The sequence below is a fragment of the Tachysurus vachellii genome, chromosome 16 (assembly GCF_030014155.1).
Source record: "Tachysurus vachellii isolate PV-2020 chromosome 16, HZAU_Pvac_v1, whole genome shotgun sequence".
Lineage (NCBI taxonomy): Eukaryota > Metazoa > Chordata > Actinopteri > Siluriformes > Bagridae > Tachysurus > Tachysurus vachellii.
The window spans coordinates 7,518,183-7,539,106 of NC_083475.1; the positions used below are offsets into that span (position 1 = coordinate 7,518,183).

The 20,924-nt window shown below is 41.2% G+C and overlaps 1 protein-coding gene across 3 annotated transcripts in view; it reads right to left on the reverse strand.

The window, feature by feature from the left end:
- The window catches only part of dusp16 (dual specificity phosphatase 16), a 26,179-nt gene extending 8,416 nt beyond the window's left edge, over positions 1-17,763 (reverse strand). Inside the window, exons 1-4 of one of the 3 annotated variants that reach the window (XM_060889846.1) lie at positions 17,364-17,763; positions 7,114-7,416; positions 6,574-6,958; positions 1,339-1,474 (exon numbers count right to left, since the gene is read on the reverse strand). In XM_060889846.1, the coding sequence (XP_060745829.1) occupies positions 1,339-1,474; positions 6,574-6,840 (403 nt within the window). In that variant the 5' untranslated portion in view covers positions 6,841-6,958; positions 7,114-7,416; positions 17,364-17,763. Of the gene's footprint in view, positions 1-1,338; positions 1,475-6,573; positions 7,417-13,405; positions 13,537-17,363 lie in introns of those variants that run through there. The other 2 variants (XM_060889845.1, XM_060889847.1) reach the window with 2 other exon arrangements.
- Positions 17,764-20,924: the final 3,161 nt, after the last annotated feature.

Sequence of the window (20,924 nt, forward strand, 5' to 3'; positions counted from 1 at the left end):
CCAAGAAAAACAAAACAAAAAAACAAAATAAAAGCCCTTGTTACTTAGTAACCGAGGGGTTACCTCAGGCTACACTGTGTTTATTGAGACTTAATCTGAGGCCATGTGTGGAAAAAGTCTCTAGCACTTTGCTAAAGCTGGCCAGACTATCAGTTTTTGCCTTTTTTAATGTCTACTACTAGTTTTATTTCCACTCATTTCACACACTTCGGGACAAATCAGGCGAATGAAGCGTTGGGTAACATTTTTATTCTGATGTGTCCTGTCAGAGCTGGCGTGTGAGCGAGGTTAGCGTGTAGCGCTGGTCAATGTTTAACTTTGCCTTCCTGATAACATGCTCCATGTTACACAAGACGGTGTTACTGTAACCTGGACATCAGGGACTGTGAAATTAGACGAGAAACCAAAAGAACATCTCAGATTGTTCAGTTGTAGAGAGACGAAAGAGACGAGAAGTGTTTTTCAGTGACTTTTTGGTCGGAGGTGAATAATGTAATATAGAAACACGGCTTTCTTGTTCGATGTGACAAATATCAGAACCAAGTCTGGTTGCTGTGAGAGCTCGAGAGCTACGAGCCGTTTCATTTTACAGTTATAGCGTTCTTCAGGCAAAACATGTAGATTTAGTTTGATTTAGTACAGTATTTCAGTATTTATAATCAGGTGTGTGTACGTACAAGCTCCAGTCCCCAGGTCCGTGTCCATGTTACTCTGTGTTCACACGAGCGAGTGAACAGTCGACCTGCGTGAGACGGAGCTGCGATTTCAGCAACAAACCAATAAGAGAGCTGAGATTTTCTCAACCTTTTTCGAAATAGGTACAAGCTTAAAATGACCAATCCGACCGACTGCCTCCGGTGATTCCTCAGACCCATCATGTGGCTTGTGTGGTACAGAATTTTTCCAGTTCTTCCTCTAACTAACTTTACATCCTACATGCAATTATTTCCAATTTAATACTTGATATTTCAGCAACATGCTTTTTCCCCCCGTTTACTTACCTTAAAGAGAGGGGAAACATTAGTGTGATGAGAGAACGGCTGTTTATAGCATAGCTGTGAGCGATAAAAGCTGTAAGTTTCTATCACGTGTCTATCGCGATACATATCGTTATTGTTTTATCGCCCAGCCCTACCTTAAACGTAGTGTGAGTTATTCCTTATGTCCCTGTGATGTGTGTGTATGTACAGTACAATTTCTAAATGCCTCTAAATGCCTTTTACTAGTTACTATGGCTATTCTAGCTGAAAGTGCTTAGGATGTACGTTACATGCTGGCTGCTTATGACTTCACCGGACTTGACTCGCTGTGTGCGTGTGTGTAAGAGTCATAACTGACCTGAGAGCAGGTGGACGGACGGGAAACTCCTCTCCAGTTTGGCCAATAGGACGCTGAGGAAGGCCTCTGATGACAGGGAGGAAGGGTTGGAAGAGCTCTGGTCGTAGACCACCACTTCTTGATTCTGCAGCTCCAACTAAATTGGTACACACACACACACACACACACACACACGCACACTTGAGTTTTATTAGTATTCTCTGTTTGAGTTTGTTTGCTCTAATGGAGAGCTTCGTTCTTTTCTTGACCCACCCACCATTACACGTCTGTGTCCAGTGGCTGTGACACAAAAGCAGTGATGATGTCTCTCATCATTTATTCATATTAACATTAAAACGTAGATGGTGTTTAGTCATTGTTCTCCAACAAAAGCAAAAAATAACAGCATCTACTTTCCTTAAATTGCTCAGAGCCTACACACACACACACACACACACACACACACACACACACGTCTCTAGGCTTAATTAATGATCTTTCAGCTAAACCCACAAACATGAAAGCGTTCTTGAATATTCATAGACACTCATTATGCACTCCAGACACTCAAACACAGAGGCAAATAAATTTGCACAATCTACACCCTCCGTATGCATATATTTAGCAACGAGCAAGGCCTTGGCAAGGCTACGCGCACATTTAATCCCAGATCAGATCTCAGCAGCACAAGCTGACCTATTTTGAGGTTTGATGAAGCCACTTGAGCTTCTCCGGCTCTGTATAGTTCCCCCCTCTGAGCCTCAAGCTGATCTCCAGTCAGTTAAAACAAACCTGGTCTCTCTGACTAATAATGTGTACTGTATATTAAACCCAAACATTTGAAACCGCCTAGCAAAGCAGCTGAAGCCCGAGCATGCTCGCAAGGCTCGGTATTGGGTTTCTTTGGCACCGCACGCAGACGTCGCATGTCATTCGCTGTCACGCAGCTCCACATCCAGATACAGACATGGAAAATAAGGCTGGCTTCTGATGTCTATTTAGCTAGCTGTCCTGGATACCTAAGCTGAGATCTGCTGCTGGAAATAAGTTAGTGTTGGATGTTGTGCATTCTAGAACAGGATGGAAAAAAAAAAAAAAATGAAAATGACGGGTTAAAAAGTCCCTTGTAGCCCTTTGAGCAGACACTCGAGTTTTTGGTATCCTGAAATGAATTTAAGTATCCAGAATTAAACATTGTAAAATATTGTATAAAAAAATGATCCGTAATTCTCTCCGCTGCGAATGCAATCTCCATCACGTGTAAGCTTGCTGTGTGAGATTTCACTGATCACGTGAGGACAGTAACGACTGACACTCTGGATCTGTTGCACACAGTTCCTCCGACGTCGTCCTGTCGGTGACAGATATCATGTAAAATCCGCACTGCTGCTCCATATACACGAGCGAGCGAGCGTTCATACGTCGCTGCACTCACACAGGCCGATCATCTAGAAAGAGAAAGCGTCGTCTGTATTATTAAAGCTCTCATCTGAAACTTTTAAGACTTCGTTCAGGCTACAGAAATACAAACGCTTTACGTGAAATAACGCACTTTACGAGGGTGAAGTTATTATGCGTGTATGTTATCATGTAATTATTATGTAATCTGAGAGGCGCAGCAGGATTTTGAACAGCGTTCCGAATTGCGACACACTCCGGGGTCAGTATTCTTTATTTTAAAGATGTGGTGCTGCACTTGGTGTACGCTGTGAAACCCCCTTGTATCCTCCGCTACAAATTACCCCACTGCGTCGGAGCACGTATCGTATCGTGAATGTCCATTCGTCCATTTTCTGTAGCGTTTATTCGACACAGGCTTTATTCCAAAGTCTGTGTCTTTGGACTGGGGAGGAAACCGGAGAACCCTGAGGAAACCACTGGTAGACAGGGAGAACGTGCACACACACAGAGAGGAGACAGGAATCAAACCCCCAACCCTGGAGGCATGAGGCAAACATGTTAATCACTAATCGGCTGTATGGTGATGTTATGAGCTTCATTTTGTTTGTCCAAATTGCATGTTTGCAAGAGAAAGAGAGAGAGAAACAGACACCATGGTGAGGGACTGATGTTTACAGCTGTTATAATGCGAGTAAAAACAGGAAGTAACTCGTCTTCTGGACTTTCCACAACATGACCTGAAAAGTGTAGGTTTCAAAAAAAGACTTTCTGTTGTATCGGAAAATAAGAAACGGCATCGCAGCTGTTATATCAACACCACGTGTCTCATCTCCGGAGAAACGAGACGTTTCAGAGGGAGAAAAACTTGCACACGATGTCATCGCTGTTGTCTAAACATAACGTTGATTGCGTACCGGGTTTGTGAGGTCAGTGTGTGTACATGTTCTCTCTGATTCCTCACTTCACTGCCCACAGAGAGACGACTAGCCACGTGAACGCAGACATCGTTAACGTGGTGTCTGTCGCTGTTGAAGTGTCTGGACACTGAAACGGAGAAAACGAGGCTGCCTAAAGGGGAAAAAATGCAATGTGTTAAAAGTAAGAGAAGCTGTGATCTTTAATAATATTGTTGTGTAATATTTAACGTTATAGAATAGCGCAACTTCAGACTGCAATGCTAACAGCGCTGCAGATGTTCCTCTCTCTATCACACAATCTCTCTCACACTGTTATCGCAGGATTCTCATGCATTCCACAGGACAGCGTGGCTCTGGGGTCTGATGTCATCCTCGATTGAGCAATAGTTCGGGTTCTGAAATTACACAACTCCGTAAACCGCATCTCCTTTTGTGTCTGACTGCTTTCGTGTGTGTACGAAAAGAAAAAACCAACAACACACCAAATAAACTAAATCATGCTTATAGTTAGAGTGAGGAAACAAACAAGCCCTGTGTGTGTGTGTGTGTGTGTGAGTGTGTGTGAGTGTGTGTGAGGTGAGAGAGAGAGAGAAGAGAGGCAGGATGGCTCAAGGCTGGCCCGAGGCAGATAGCACTGGGATGAGGTCACTTGGCAACCTGTTGCTAAGGCCTCCCAAGGGCCCTCGTGAGTGGGGATGGATTATTCGACGCGATACGGACTCTTCATGAACACTGGGTTTTGTAGGCGGCGAGGCGAAAGCTGTTTATCAAACGCCTCCGAGTTCGACTGTGAGGGGTTTATGGAAATGTAGAAACGCTGACATGGCCTCAGAGGAGGAACAATTTGCTTTGTTGTGGTAAGATTTGCGTGATCATGAATTAGCATTTTCACACACACACACACACACACACACACACACACATACACACATCTCCACTAAAATAAATGCACAGGTTAAGCATGGCTCCAATACAAGATGTGATAGTTTAATCTAACATATGTAGAATTCACCATCACACACTGTCTCACGTCCAGACTGACAGAAACTGCCTTTTTTTTCCCTCACCGTTGTAAAGGATCTCTGTTGTATTTATCCGGTCAGGGTTGTTGACGGTGCTAATATGCAAATAAGAAGGTGGTTACCTCAGGGTTTTGAATGTACAGTGTGACTCGTCAGATTATAAAGAGCCTGGATTCGTCGTTAATCCCGGGTAAAGTATGAGCAGTGTGAAACCTCAAACGACATAAACCCAGGATTGTGTTCATCCAAGCTGAACAACTCGTTTGGAGGAAACTCCTCATAGTGCTTGTGTTAGAGAGCTTGCATGCTACGTCGGTTTGTTACAGCAATATAAATGAGACATGGAAGCTCACTGTAGCTCACTGATATGACTACGCTACTTCACTGAGAGGAAACGTGCAGCCCAAATGTCTTCTGCTGGTCTGAGAAGAAAGGTGTTGGAGATTCAGTAGCATGTGAACGGTGGTGTTTCTGAACAGTGCGATTTGACTTTTCTCCTCTCTCGCTCAGGTTTCAACAATAGCTCATTACAGACACCGAGCCAAACGTTAAAAATATCCAGACCGCAGTGATAAACCATGTCGGTGATATTCAGTCATATCATTGTGGCTATAAACAAAGTTTCTTTTCCTGTGAAGCCGGATTCGTGTCACTCGCGGCGATCACGGAGGTAACACGTACGTTATTACAGAATAATAACATTAAATGTTAAATAATTAAACATTAAATAATAATGTTTAACACGAGGCTGTGTGCTGGACGGAGGTGTCATTATAGCACTCGGAATAATCAGACTACAAATAACAACTCATTATTATTATTATTATTATTATTATTATTATTATTATAACTCTAATATTAGAAGCTGTTTGTTTAAGAACCACATGAGTATTTCTTTTTGATTTGCAGTTGATTCGAGGCTCTGGGTTGTTGATCGGAGGATCCGAGTTCAAGCCCAAGCACTGCCACTGTTGGGCCCCTGAAAAAGGCCCCTAGTCTGTATCATAGCTGACCCTGTGCTCTGACCCCAACCTCCAACGTTGGGATATTCAGTGTGCTGCGATGTAGATGATAAAATAAAGTCGACGACTTCTAACGTGTTTAGTGAGACGAGAACTAAAAGTATCAACAATCAATAACGTTGATATGATTTTTATTAGATTATGATGAAGCCGTGATGCTTAGAAAAGCTCAGGAAATTTGTTTAGTTCTCGTTCTGTACATTTGTGGTCCTGCCCTCAGATCAGATTCTGTACAGCGTGTCTGTGACCTTTACTTTCTGGAACGGAACAGAGCTGAAAAAGTGAAGTAAACAAAATATTAGCTTGCTATAGACAACCGCTGCCTGGTTTAAAAAAGTCAGGCGGTGTGAAAGTGAGAAGGTCAGCTCCCTCGGTCACGTCGGACGGATAGTTTGCCGGAAAGTTCCACTGATGTGCGAGAGACGGATGACGGACTCGTGAGGGACGTAGCCGAAACCGAGGAACTGTCAGAGCGTTGGAGCTGTTCTGGAAAGTTCTCTGAGTGAAAAATGACTCTCACGCTGTCTTACTACTGTTCATGGGTTCTTATCTAAACGGACACAAAATTAGCACCTAACCCTAACAAAAACGTGACTCGATTGATGACTAGACCGAACGATGTAGCGTGAGTGGGATCGATTCGTGTAGTATTAGCGTAAAGCTGTTGGGATCTACAGCATAACTACAGCAGCTGCAAACTAAATGCTCTAATTTCAGTGAGTGTCATGTGGGTGTATGTTTATATTCAGATTCAATCCTGATAGCCAAGAAACAATTGAGTGTACAAACAACCTGGCATGGCCCCTGAGAGCAAATGAAGAAGCGGTTCAGGTGTGTTATGAACATATTTTTCAGATCTTTAAGGTGCCAGGTTCACGTTATCCTCGTACTCACCTTCTTTTTTGCCGAATGCTGCAGAAGCTCTGCGATCTGCACCTTGTCCTGCTGCAGCCTCCTCTTCATCAGCTTGGAGCAGTTGACGTTAACCGCCTCTAGGATGTGGGAGGTGTTATAATCCACAAAGGGCCTGCTGTCGATCAGAAGCACTCGGTCCAGTCCACCCTCCAGCAAGGCTACGAGGCCTTCGGGGCCGATGAGTCTCACTGAGGCCGGAGCTCCCGTCCCAGCATGCTCTACCATATCCATGACCTCTCGATCCATCCGTCTGACTGTTACCTCCTCTCTTCCTGTGGTGCAATGACGTGGCCTGCGAGGGCCTTCAGCAGAAGAACGACCCCATTGTGGTGGCAGCCGATGATGTCATCCTTTTAGTGTTTGGCTGGTGAGTTTGAAGAAGAAAAAGAAAAAAAAAAAAAAAGCGAAAGCAAGAAACAGAAAGGAAAAGAGGAGTAGAAAAAAAAAATTGGAGGGAGGTTTTTCTTAATGTACTAAGGGGGGAATAAAAAACATAAATAAATAAAAAAAAATAAACACCTCCACACTGTCCTCTCTATGCACTACACGTATGTGTGCATGTCTGAGAGAGTATGGATGTGGTAATGGGGTCCGTGTTTGCCAAGCAGTAAGATCACTTCGGCCCACTTCCAGCAGACTCGGCTGTGTTTTGGGGGGTTTGCCTGGGAAGGGAAAGAGGAGGAGGGTGTGCTTCTTTTTTTTTTTTTTCTCTCTCTCTTCACACCATTGCACGAAGGACACAAAAGAGGGCTTTTCTCCTGGGTCACAGTGCCATTACATCATCTCCTTGCTTCTCGTCTTCATGCTCAAGTGGTTATTAGGCTGTGGAGAGAAAAGCAACACGGCGCATGTTAATTTCTCTACAATGATAGACCGTGTCATGGAAAAGCTGGTGTTATTAAAGACCTAGAGAGTTGAGATGAAACCACGACTGCATGCTGTGTGGATAAAACCCTGAGTGTGAAATGTAAGATTTAGAAATGGCAACTTCCTAGTAATGATGTAGGTGCCATCGAGTCAGTCGGTTATTGTGGAAACTCCCTCAGTGCTCTTCTCTTCTCCTTGGTGTCGACGTGAAAAAAAATTCCCCCAGCAATGAGTTCCCCCTTCCAACAAGGCCCACACACAAGGACAATAAAACAAATTGTGCGCTAAGCCCGTTCGATAGCATGCGCCAAGACAAACGATCCAACCAGAGGAGCGCTGGCTTGGTGGGTTTCCAAACGCTCGAACGAAATCTCGTCTACTTGTTTAGTCTGGGAGCCTCATGGAGCTCTGAAACATGGAGCCCAAAATTCAGCAAATGCTAATCATCAGTATTCAAGTTTCTCATATTTCTACACGTCAGCATTTAGACAATGAAAGTGTGTATATTACAGCGTCTCTTTGGGATCGAGCGCTTTACACAATTGACACAAAAATCAAGCAAAAATTTCAAGGCAGATTTGGTTTCAGAAGAAATCTCTCTTCCAGTCGTGTGTGTGAACATGAGTACGGCTCTCATAGAAAGTCATTACAGACGCGCCTTCAGTGCTAGGAGTTTAAAAGATAAATCCTTGGCTTGCAGTTTTCAAATAAATAAATAAATAAATAAATATATAAGCATAGTCAAGCAACCAACAATCCAGTAGCCAACAATCACAAAAAAAAAAAAAAAAAAATTTCTCTGAAATCCTGGAGGAACCGGATATAGAATTGAGGGGTTTGGTTTGTGTGTTTGTGTGTGTGTGTGTGGGTGTGGGTGTGTGTGGGTGTGTGTGGGTGTGTGTGAGAGATACATTCTTATATTACATGTTGCCTAGTCGCAAATATTTGCGCTGATCATGTTGAACTTTCATTTCACAATTCCACACTGATAAATGGCTGTTCTTCCTTAGGGGTGTGTGGGTGTGTGTGTGTGTGTGTGTGTGTGTGTGTGTGTGTGTGTTATTACAGTGCTCTCAACGGTATAAAAAGACAATCAGTTCCAAAGACATAATGAAGATCTTGTACATGGTTGGTGTTTGTAGCTGTGACTGAGGTGTCAAAATGGTGTGTGTGTGTGTGTGTGTGTGTGTGTGTTTGTGTGTGTGTGTGTGTTTGTGTGTGTGTGTGTGGTCACCTGTCTTTCTGTTTTCTCCATTATTGGAGTTTAATCATCATTATTACTGCATGTAGATATACTTTATAATAACCTCTCTGCTTCTCCCCAACACCAGGTGAAAGGTCAGATGAATCTAAGTAAAGGTATAGAATTATTGAAGTATATTTGTTATTCGTAACCAGTGGAAGGATGGATTAAGTGAAATACGGTCACTGGATCCCTACAGGGACACTGCGATGGGCTAAAAATACAGCAGCATTTCCAATAAAAAAAAAGGTTTTGTGTTTCATCGGGTCAAACCTTAGCACCCCGAGACGAAAATAACGAGTCGCTATGGCAGGTTTTTCCCATGATCTTGTGACTCTAAAGATGCTCCGGTTTCCTGTTGTTTTCCACAACACCTCTCCTCACCCCTTTCTTTTTATCTCAGCGTATACACGAATATGGACAAGAGCTCACTTTGGGATACTATTACTGCGAGAAGAAAATAAACGTGCCGTCATAAAGCGCTCGGTTGTACAGATTCCTCAGGAAAGGCAGACCGGCGTGCTATATATATACTGTACACATCACTCACAGCTACCTTCGATAAAAAGTTATATATAAGCTCCAAGTAATAGCGTACGCGAGTCGAAGTGAACCGGAATGCCGGTGAGCTCATGCGGATTAAACTGAACTCTTAGTTCTTCTGCTGAAGTCAGTGTAGGTGTGTGTGCGGCCTAATGAGGAGTGTACTGACTCACACACATGTAGCTGGAGACTACAAGCTGTAACCCAGTCTGACTAGAAAAGAACAAAAAGAAAGAAGAAAAAAAAAAAACACACTGGAAACATTCCTCACCCCGACTCTGACATCAAAATGGCTGCTTACAACACGGATGGTAAACGAACGAGCACATCTTCGCTCTAAAGGAGTTTCTCTCTCTGTACAAGTTTTTACTTTAGATCAAACGATGTAACAGAAAACGCAGTGATTGCCACTTCTGAGGTCCCTCCAGGGACTCGTGATGGCAGATATCTCGAGCTTTAGATTTCCAGACGCAGTCCTGCGACTGTCTATGAGCAGAAATATGAAAGAGTTCCAGGCTCTCAGAAAAGCCACAGACTCACCTTCAGTGAGATTATAGCTGTACACCATTACTTCATTATGTATATATATATAAGAGTAATAAAACACTTAGGGACATGATGTTATAGGAAAAGATTCCACTTTGTTGTGGCAACGTATCACAGCAGACAGTTTTACAACCTTCGGCGTGTAAAGAGTTTTATTCCCGAACTTATTATACAATCCCGCTATAAATCCTGTGACAAACAGGGAAGTCGACTTCACGCCTTTGTTCTTCTGAACTTTGTGTCTTTCCACTGGGCGTCTTGGCAGAGGTTCTGCTTGTTCGCAAGGAGGAAGTTGCCCTCCTAATTTGGAAGCGCTGACCTTCCTTTACTTGTTGACAAAGGCAGAAATGAATGAGAAAGCCTGGCGCAGCTTGACTGAAAAGTGACACGTTTCCACTTTTCAAGGGCGACGGAGTAGAATCTTTGACGAGACAAACGTCAACGTGAATATGAAGGAGATACACTGTAAGGACGAACGTTTGTGTTTTGCCTGACCGTCACATTCATCTGTACGTGTTGAACATCTCATGCTACATTAATTTCCCCTGTGTTTGCTGTTAGAAAACACGCCACTCTGCTGTGAAGGCTTTCCGCTAGATGTTGGAGTGTGTCTGTGGGGATTAGTGATCGTTCAGCTACAGGAGCATTAGTGAGATCAGACACTGATGTTGGAGTGTGTCTGTGGGGATTAGTGATCGTTCAGCTACAGGAGCATTAGTGAGATCAGACACTGATGTTGGAGTGTGTCTGTGGGGATTAGTGATCGTTCAGCTACAGGAGCATTAGTGAGATCAGACACTGATGTTGGAGTGTGTCTGTGGGGATTAGTGATCGTTCAGCTACAGGAGCATTAGTGAGATCAGACACTGATGTTGGAGTGTGTCTGTGGGGATTAGTGATCATTCAGCTACAGGAGCATTAGTGAGATCAGACACTGATGTAGGAGTGTGTCTGTGGGGATTAGTGATCGTTCAGCTACAGGAGCATTAGTGAGATCAGACACTGATGTTGGAGTGTGTCTGTGGGGATTAGTGATCATTCAGCTACAGGAGCATTAGTGAGATCAGACACTGATGTAGGAGTGTGTCTGTGGGGATTAGTGATCATTCAGCTACAGGAGCATTAGTGAGATCAGACACTGATGGTGTAAGAGTGAGGAGGTCTGGGGTTCAGTCGGTGTTCCAGTTCATCCCAAAGGTGTTCAGTGGGGTTGAGTCAGAGTCAGGGCTCTGTGCAGGACACTCGAGTTCTTCCACTCCATCATTAACACACCATGTCATCATGGAGCTCAGGGGCTTAGTGCTCGGGGACATCGTCATGCTGGAACAGGACATGGTAATGCTATACCATGCCATACTAGGACATCCTGCACAATTTTGATTTACCAGTTTTTAACATGGCGTGAGGAAGAATCAGTTTGAGGTGTGATGCTCAGGGGTGTACATACTGTCCCTGGTCACCTCCCTTGAGCGGTTCAGGCATCTCTGAGGATAGAGGTGAAGAAGATTTACATGAAAAAAATGCAACCACATCTGCTCACCTACAACATGGAACTCACAACCTCCCTGTTATTAAAATATCCACTAACATTTAAGCTCTAACATTAAAACAAGTCTTTGGTTGTGAATAGAGAAGCTGTTCTGAGCATGTGTTTCATCTTGAACCGATTAATGAACATAAAACTTTTGGATATGGAGAAAAATAGGAAACGAAGGCGACAAACCTCAGGCTTTTAACAAGGGGATTTCTTCTATCCCTTGGTAGGTAACAGTGGAAAATCACGTTCGGCATGCTACAATTTCCCCACAGTGTGATCCCTGACCACAACAAACAGATTTCAAAGGCATAGAATCGACATGCGCCGGATTGTAATAACATCCCCTACAGATCTGCAGCAGCTGCCCTTTTTTTGTGGCATTATGGCTTCTGCTCAGCATCAACTGCCAAGTGTGTTCATATAACCTAATAAACCTGTTGCTTCGTCTGGTCTCTCAGGACAACGACATGTGTTTAGCCAACCTGGTGTTTAAAGGCTGATAGATAGATGGATAGATAAATAAATAAATAAATAAATAAATAGGAAGGTATCCACACAACAAAATTTTTTTTTTGCATAAATGAGTATAAAGTCAGCTTTACACAGATTAAATACATCAGAATAGAACACAAAATAACCTGCAGTTGGAAAATGGAACTAGAAATGGTGTTTAAACGACTCAGTGTTGCCAGATTAGGCAGGATTCCTCCTGCTTGAGATACATTTAATCTCTTTCAGAGAGAGATTTAAAAAAAAAAAAAAAAAAAAGAAATCCTTAACTCTAAACAAATTGTCAAGGTTCCAAAATGACATCTGTACATTGAAACGCATCACGTTTCACACTCCATGATCTACAAATAATGCCCCAACATGGCAACCCTGTGTGTGTCTTGTGGGAAAGTCAAGACCTTCTCAACATCCTCCGCATGTTGTGTGGGTGCTGCTTTTACACGGGTGTAAATATTTTCCGGGGGCGGCTGATAACAAATGTTCCGTATGTCGCGGATGTTTACGTGCCGCTGGATTAGTCTGTTATGCTCGTTTGATAAAAGTATAATGAATGATCTAAAACACTACGAATGGAATAAACCATGACGAGGTCTGCTCACACCCCAGTCATCGCTGTGCTAGTACATCATGCTGCAAAAAGTTGTGTGCGAATGTTGTGGATCGTCTGTGAAACCGGTGGCTTGCGATATAGCTACAACCAGCTCTTCCCTCTCTCGTTTTCATTGGCTTGACACTGACGCTGTTTGATTTCCACTCTGTAAGCAATTACTGTCCGTTACTACAGAAACAATAACTATTAACGATCAGTGCCGGAGAAAACGAATCGACTCCTCGCGACCGATCGGATCGACGAACGGAGAATCCGAGAGGCGCTGTTGTGTCCGCCTCGTTAACACGTGGTGATCGCTGCAGACTTCAGAGCGAGTCTGACACCCTGTTTATCAGTAATATTATGTTCAGGTGAGACTTTAGTAATGATTCTGACCAATAAAGGCTAAAGACTGACGAGAGAGTCGACTTTGGAACACGGTGTGTCATACATGTTGTTATAAATACCCGCCATGGCAGATGGCCCAAATGTCAGGCACAGAAATAACGAATGACATTCATTTGCATTCTGTTTTTTTTTTTTTTTTTTTTAATAAACAGAGTATGCGTTTTTTTTCCCTCTCATAAACAGCGTGACATACCTATGCAGGGAAACGTTCTTTTTAAAATCTTTGTGTTTTTGTTTGAGATCAAGATCGTCAGGGATTTTTATGATTATGGAAGAAAAGCAAATCTCTCTCTCTGGCTGGAAATCCAGGCTTACTCTGAAATCCGAGCGGAAATCGCCACATGAACCTGACACAAACAGGATTGGTGTAAGCGCACGCGTACAAACCCCAACACGTATGAATTGTATGATTTCCCGCTACCTGACACTCTCACTATTCTGACCTTCTGTCACGTCAGAAATGATCCGAGTCGGCTCGCTACGCTACAGATCTGAAGCGACGCTGCCGGAAAAGTTCCAAGCAGGACCACGGTTAAAGATAAGGGACAAAGAGAAAGCCGTTTCTTACGCGTTGAGCTCCCAGATGGACGGAGAGGTGCTGGAGTTTCAGCAAGCAGCCCTGTACTGCCTGCCCCCTGGAAGCCCACTTCCACTTTTACAACTGCTAATTCAGGACACGTCACTGGACACCTGGCTCTCAAAGCCTCAGCCTTATATACATGTAAACAATCTGGCTGAAATAAAAGGTGTGTTTTTAAGAGAGGTTTAATTCGGGATGTGCTCTTTCACTGCCCTGTCACACCCCTGCCAAGTATTAAGAGTCTCAACTTCCTTTCGCTAACTGGCTTGTTTGTGTGTGTGTGTGTGTGTGTGTGTGTGCGCGCATGTGTGTGTGTGTTGGTAAAAAGGAAGCCCTGATCAAAACATTCCTGTCATTATCTAACCAGTCGACTGGCTTCCATTTGACTGCTGCACTTCCTCCATTAAAATAAAATTGTGTTGTTTATGCTGTAAAGAGAGGAAAGTGGTGGTAAAATGTGGCTGGCGTTGGCCTGAGGTGAACTTACTTCATTTACTGTTACAAAAGAAATGACCTACGATTGTATTTCATTCAGGTTACGGCAGCACAGTTCAGCACGATGTCGGAAACGAATGCGGTTCTACATGAGAGCTGAATGAAAAAGCTTGATGTATCGACTGAACATTCAACCGGTGGCTGATGAATTAAAGAAACGGTGAAAGATTCGACTCTCTAGCTTAATCTGTACACTCTAAAGCAAACGCCCGTGTACACGGTACAGTGCGATCTGTTTAAAAGTAAGTAGTGCTGTTCACAATGCTGTGAGCAGACAATTTATTTCGCCGAGACATCAGGGGATGAGATACGACCTTTAGGGCAAACTACAGCTAAAACGCTCCTTTCCCTGCGTCCTTTCCCCTTTGGTGAATTCTCATTTTTGACAGGTGAATACTTTATCTAAGAAAAGTTCTCAGGTGGATCATATCATACGTGCTACAGCCAACGCAAAGAGGTTCCTGACTGTTAATTAAACGTTAGCTACTACCTTCCTCACTGCCGTTTTCTATCTACCAGCCTGAATCGTTCTTCAGTCCGTCCTTCTATCCAGAGCGCTACAACCAACAGCGTGCTCTCTATCCAAAACTCATTCCAAGTCCAAAGAGCCCTCGAGAAACCATTTTCGAGAATGAAACCGGAGAGAAGTTTTGTAAACCAGTTTACGTAGTGCTTTATTAATGCTAATAAACAAAATTAATCTACATACAGAAGTCGAACATCGCCCGTCAGACTTCGTTTCCTATTGTGGCCGTAAATTTCACGCTGCGGTCTGATAGTCTGAACATCTAGCCAAGCTTCCGTGTCAGACTTTTTAAGATAAACACAACAACACTACAGAGTAACGCGTACAGTGAACATACTTTATAGATGTGGTGCATCAGAGATTGTGTTCTTCTGCACTATTCTACTCCATTGTGGAGCAAAAATAGTGCGAGTACCCGATGACGCACTATTATTATATACACTATTCTATACATTATACTCTTTTATTAATGTTGTTAAATGAAAATAATACCTTCAGTGTGACAACGTGTGTTAATCCATCTATAAGTTCCTGTTCGAAGACATTTGATTGACATTTATGGAAGGAGTCTCCAGTGTCAGTGCTTCGTCACAGACAGAGTTCGCACTATTAAGTTTTCTGCCACCGGAAAAGAACCGAGGATGTGTGACTTTGTAGTAACCTGCTAACAAACTGCCCTTTTTCGTAGGAGCGAAAGTGAACGAAGGACTGTTTATAGCCGCTAGAAAGTGAGTAATAAGTTAAACGAACATCACACACCTTTAAATGTAACCATAAATAGTAGTGTAATGTATATTATACAATGTAATGGAATACAAATATAATCTAATAATAGTTCTGTAATGTATAAAAAATAACTCGTCCTTGTCTAATTGCCCTGGTTTTTCGTTTCCTGTCACTAAGAAAATACTATTCATAGAAATTCAAAGTGTTTGCTAGCTCCAGGCTCAGACGTCACCGATGCCCAAAATTATGATGTTTCCGACTGTCCTGTAATGTTTTATTTCTGGCAATGATGACGCTGATGATGCCTACAGGAATGATGAGGTCACGTTGAGACGGCGAGCTGGACGACGTGAGGCTGCGTGTGAACCTGAAGGCTCAGCGTCTGTTTCTCAGACGCCGAGTGACGAGAAGAGCGTAGCGCTGACTGTCACACGTCCTCACATTATCTCCTGACTGTGCTGACTGGACAAACCCCCCGCCCCCCCTCTTTACCTCTCTATCCTGTCAATCGTAGTGCCCTCATGTATGCGGAAGAGGGCAAATAGCACTTTCCTCATTTTACATCAGCGGTCAGCAGTTTGAAATGATGGTTAAATGTCATGTTTCTTGGAAGAAGTAAAATTAATTATACGGTGAATATTCTATTACATGTCCATTACATACTCCATTCCTCTGATCTGATTGGTCGATCAGAATACCAAGACTATATTTCTTTGTGTCAGCTCTGTGAATGACAAACAAAAGGCTTTGACTTCAACTTCAATACATCATCCCAACCCTTACAACTGAAAAACAAATCACTTCCTTTGGCATAAATGACCAGAAGCTTCACTTCCTCACATACAGGATTTTAAGAAGAAGTGTTTTTACTTCGTTCTGTTATTAACCCGTCACAAACAAACTGTAGCCTTGAGTTAACAACTCTACATGTAAACATACATCTCAAAGTTAATCAGGGGTTCATACAACCTGACACTAGACACTTACACTGCACTGGCTTAAGGACTGGAACACAGTGTAACTTTGGCCTCCACACACACATACAGACACACACACAGACAGAGAAAGAGACAAACACACATACAGAGACATAGTGTGTGTGTGTGTTTGTGAGACAGAGAGAGACAAAAAATACAGAGAGACTGTGTGTGTGTGTGCGTGTGTGAGAGAGAGAGAGACAGAGAGAGAGAGACAGAGAGTGAGAGAGACAGAGAGTGAGAGAGTGACAGAGAGAGAGAGAGAGAGAGAGAGAGAGAGAGAGAGAGAGAGAGAGAGAGACAGAGAGACAGAGAGTGAGAGACACAGAGAGAGAGAGAGAGAGAGAGAGAGAGAGAGAGAGAGAGAGAGAGACAGAGACAGAGAGTGAGAGTGAGAGAGACAGAGAGTGAGAGTGAGAGAGACAGAGAGTGAGAGAGACACAGAGAGAGAGAGAGAGAGAGAGACAGAGACAGAGACAGAGAGAGAGACACAGAGAGTGAGAGACACACACAGAGAGAGAGAGAGAGAGAGAGAGAGAGAGAGAGAGAGAGAGAGAGAGAGAGAGAGAGAGAGAGAGAGACAGACACAGAGTGAGAGACACAGAGAGTGAGAGAGTGAGAGACAGTGAGAGAGAGAGAGAGAGAGAGAGAGAGAGAGAGTGAGAGAGAAACACAGAGAGTGAGAGAGACAGAGAGAGAGACACAGAGAGTGAGAGAGACAGAGTGAGAGAGAGACACAGAGAGAGACAGAGTGAGAGAGAGACACAGAGAGTGAGAGTGAGAGACACAGAGAGTGAGAGTGAGAGAGACAGAGAGTGAGAGAGAGAGAGAGAGAGAGAGAGAGAGAGAGAGAGAGAGAGAGAGACACAGAGAGTGAGAGACACACAGAGAGAGAGAGAGAGAGAGAGAGAGAGAGAGAGAGTGAGAGTGAGAGAGACAGAGAGTGAGAGAGACACAGAGAGAGAGAGAGAGAGAGAGAGAGAGAGAGAGAGAGAGAGAGAGAGAGACAGAGAGTGAGAGACACAGAGAGTGAGAGAGAGAGTGAGAGAGAGACACAGAGAGTGAGAGAGACAGAGAGAGAGACACAGAGAGTGAGAGAGACAGAGTGAGAGAGAGACACAGAGAGTGAGAGAGAGACACAGAGAGTGAGAGTGAGAGAGACAGAGAGTGAGAGAGAGAGAGAGACATGCGCGTGCGCGTCATTACCGAAATGTCGCCTTACCGTTAAAGAGAAACAAGTGAAAATGAGCACATTTTATGATCCACGTCCTCTCACTAAACCCCAGTCTCACTTATCTTCTTCGACGCCGAATACAGTATGAGAGAAAAGAGCGAATAAAGGCATTTCCCGTGTAAAAAGAAGTTGAATAAAGTTTGACTGGTGACTGAACTCCGTGAGAGAGATGATGAGGTCATGGTGATAAAAATACAGAGATGGCGTCACTTCAGACCAGACCCACTGAGTGAGCGGCCTTAAAGAGCACACACACCGACTAAAGGCACTTCCTCAAAATACACACCGGCTTTCACCACAAAAAATACTTTCGATATTGACAGAATTAACACTCTCGGTCGGTGGGACGCTGGTAAAGGAGGTAGAAAATTACTGCCCTGCTTCAGTCTTCACTTTCAGGCCCTATCGGCTGCCGCGGATTTGAAGGAAGGGGGCGGGGCTTAGCCGCACGCACACACACATATGCACACATATACACACACATACATACATACATACACACACACACACACACACACACACACACACATACACACACACACACAAATACATAAACACACACACACACACACCAGGCGCTAATGATTATTGTACACTTACTGTACAAACTAATCACTACTGAAACTGATCAGTCACCACTACTAATATTAATACTAATACCATAAATACTACTACAACTAATACTAATATTAATACTAATATTAATACTAATACCATAAATACTACTACAACTAATACTAATATTAATACTAATACCATAAATACTTCTACTGCTGCCAATACTAATATTAATACTAATACTAACACCATAAATACTACTACAACTAATACTAATATTAATACTAATACTAATACCATAAATACTACTACAACTAATATTAATACTAATACCATAAATACTACTACAACTAATACTAATATTAATACTAATATTAATACCATAAATACTACTACAACTAATACTAATATTAATACTAATACTAACACCATAAATACTACTACAACTAATACTAATATTAATACTAATACTAACACCATAAATACTACTACAACTAATACTAATATTAATACTAATACTAACACCATAAATACTTCTACTGCTGCCAATACTAATATTAATACTAATACTAACACCATAAATACTACTACAACTAATACTAATATTAATACTAATACTAACACCATAAATACTACTACAACTAATACTAATATTAATACTAATACTAACACCATAAATACTACTGCAACTAATACTAATATTAATACTAACACCATAAATACTACTACAACTAATACTAATATTAATACTAATACTAATACCATAAATACTACTACAACTAATATTAATACTAATACCATAAATACTACTACAACTAATACTAATATTAATACTAATATTAATACCATAAATACTACTACAACTAATACTAATATTAATACTAATACTAACACCATAAATACTACTACAACTAATACTAATATTAATACTAATACTAACACCATAAATACTTCTACTGCTGCCAATACTAATATTAATACTAATACTAACACCATAAATACTACTACAACTAATACTAATATTAATACTAATACTAACACCATAAATACTTCTACTGCTGCCAATACTAATATTAATACTAATACTAACACCATAAATACTACTACAACTAATACTAATATTAATACTAATACTAACACCATAAATACTACTACAACTAATACTAATATTAATACTAATACTAACACCATAAATACTACTGCAACTAATACTAATATTAATACTAATACTAACACCATAAATACTACTACAACTAATACTAATATTAATACTAATACTAACACCATAAATACTACTACAACTAATACTAATATTAATACTAATACTAACACCATAAATACTACTACAACTAATACTAATATTAATACTAATACTAACACCATAAATACTACTACAACTAATACTAATATTAATACTAATACTAACACCATAAATACTTCTACTGCTGCCAATACTAATATTAATACTAATACTAACACCATAAATACTACTACAACTAATACTAATATTAATACTAATACTAACACCATAAATACTTCTACTGCTGCCAATACTAATATTAATACTAATACTAACACCATAAATACTACTACAACTAATACTAATATTAATACTAATACTAACACCATAAATACTACTACAACTAATACTAATATTAATACTAATACTAACACCATAAATACTACTGCAACTAATACTAATATTAATACTAATACTAACACCATAAATACTACTACAACTAATACTAATATTAATACTAATTCTAACACCATAAATACTACTACAACTAATACTAATATTAATACTAATACTAACACCATAAATACTACTACTGCTGCCAATACTAATATTAATACTAATACTAACACTATAAATACTACTACTACTGCCAATACTAATATTAATACTAAAACTAACAACATAAATAATAATAATAATAATAATAATAATAATAATAATAATAATAATAATAATAATAATAATAATAATAATGGGATTTGAATTAGAGCCAGATTTTCTGTAAGAGTAATGAATAATAGCAGTATTTATTATGTTGTACTGTTATGTTTGTCTTCGTGGCTATACTGTACATGCCTTCATCACTAGGCTGTCTGGTTAACCATTATCAGTCTGCTAGTCTGCTGAGTGTCTCCCAGTATTAAAGAGCAGCAGAGCTAACCCCATGCTGAACTGGGATAAATCTCATTCATGTTCTGCAAGCTTTGATTCCAATAAATGTTGCTTCAAGGAAAATCAATAAGTGCTCTGCTAAGGTGCACCTTTATTCAATTATTCTTTATTCTTTATTTATTATTCTTTTCCTCAGCTTGTTCAATTCAATTAAACATATTTGTATAATGCTTTTAACAATGGACATTGTCTCAAAGCGGCTTTACAGAATAATTAAGTCACTATCGATCTCTAATATTTATCCCAAATGATCAAGCCTGAGGTGACACTGGCAAGGAAAAACTCCCTGAGAGGAGCCAGACTCAGAAGTGAACCTCGTCATCATTTGGGTGACAATGGACAGGAAATAATGTAAATGTAAATAATGTCCTTTCTACAACAGTTTGTGATCAAGTGGAATTGTGCAACCAAGAGCTCCTGAAGAACTAACAGGTCCATCATTTCTGAGTTCATTACAGACTTAACACTAATTCCTTCCTGGTAAAGTCTTCAAATGTTCACTGATGAAGACCCGAGCACAAAGCTGACCACCCAATGGCAGGTCAAGAATGAATGTTACACCGTAGTCAAACCTTTCATAGAGATTGTAAATAAGGAATAACACATGACAGATTGTGCACTTATAGGACAATAATCCACGCTTGGATGGTGCGATGCGAGCATTATAACACCTCAAAGTTTATTATTACCATAAATCTCCTAACAGGTTCACCATGCCAACGATTATAGTGTTGTTGCTGTTTTGATTATATGATTGTATATGATAGATTATGCAGAACATCTTCTGTACTAATCCCTGT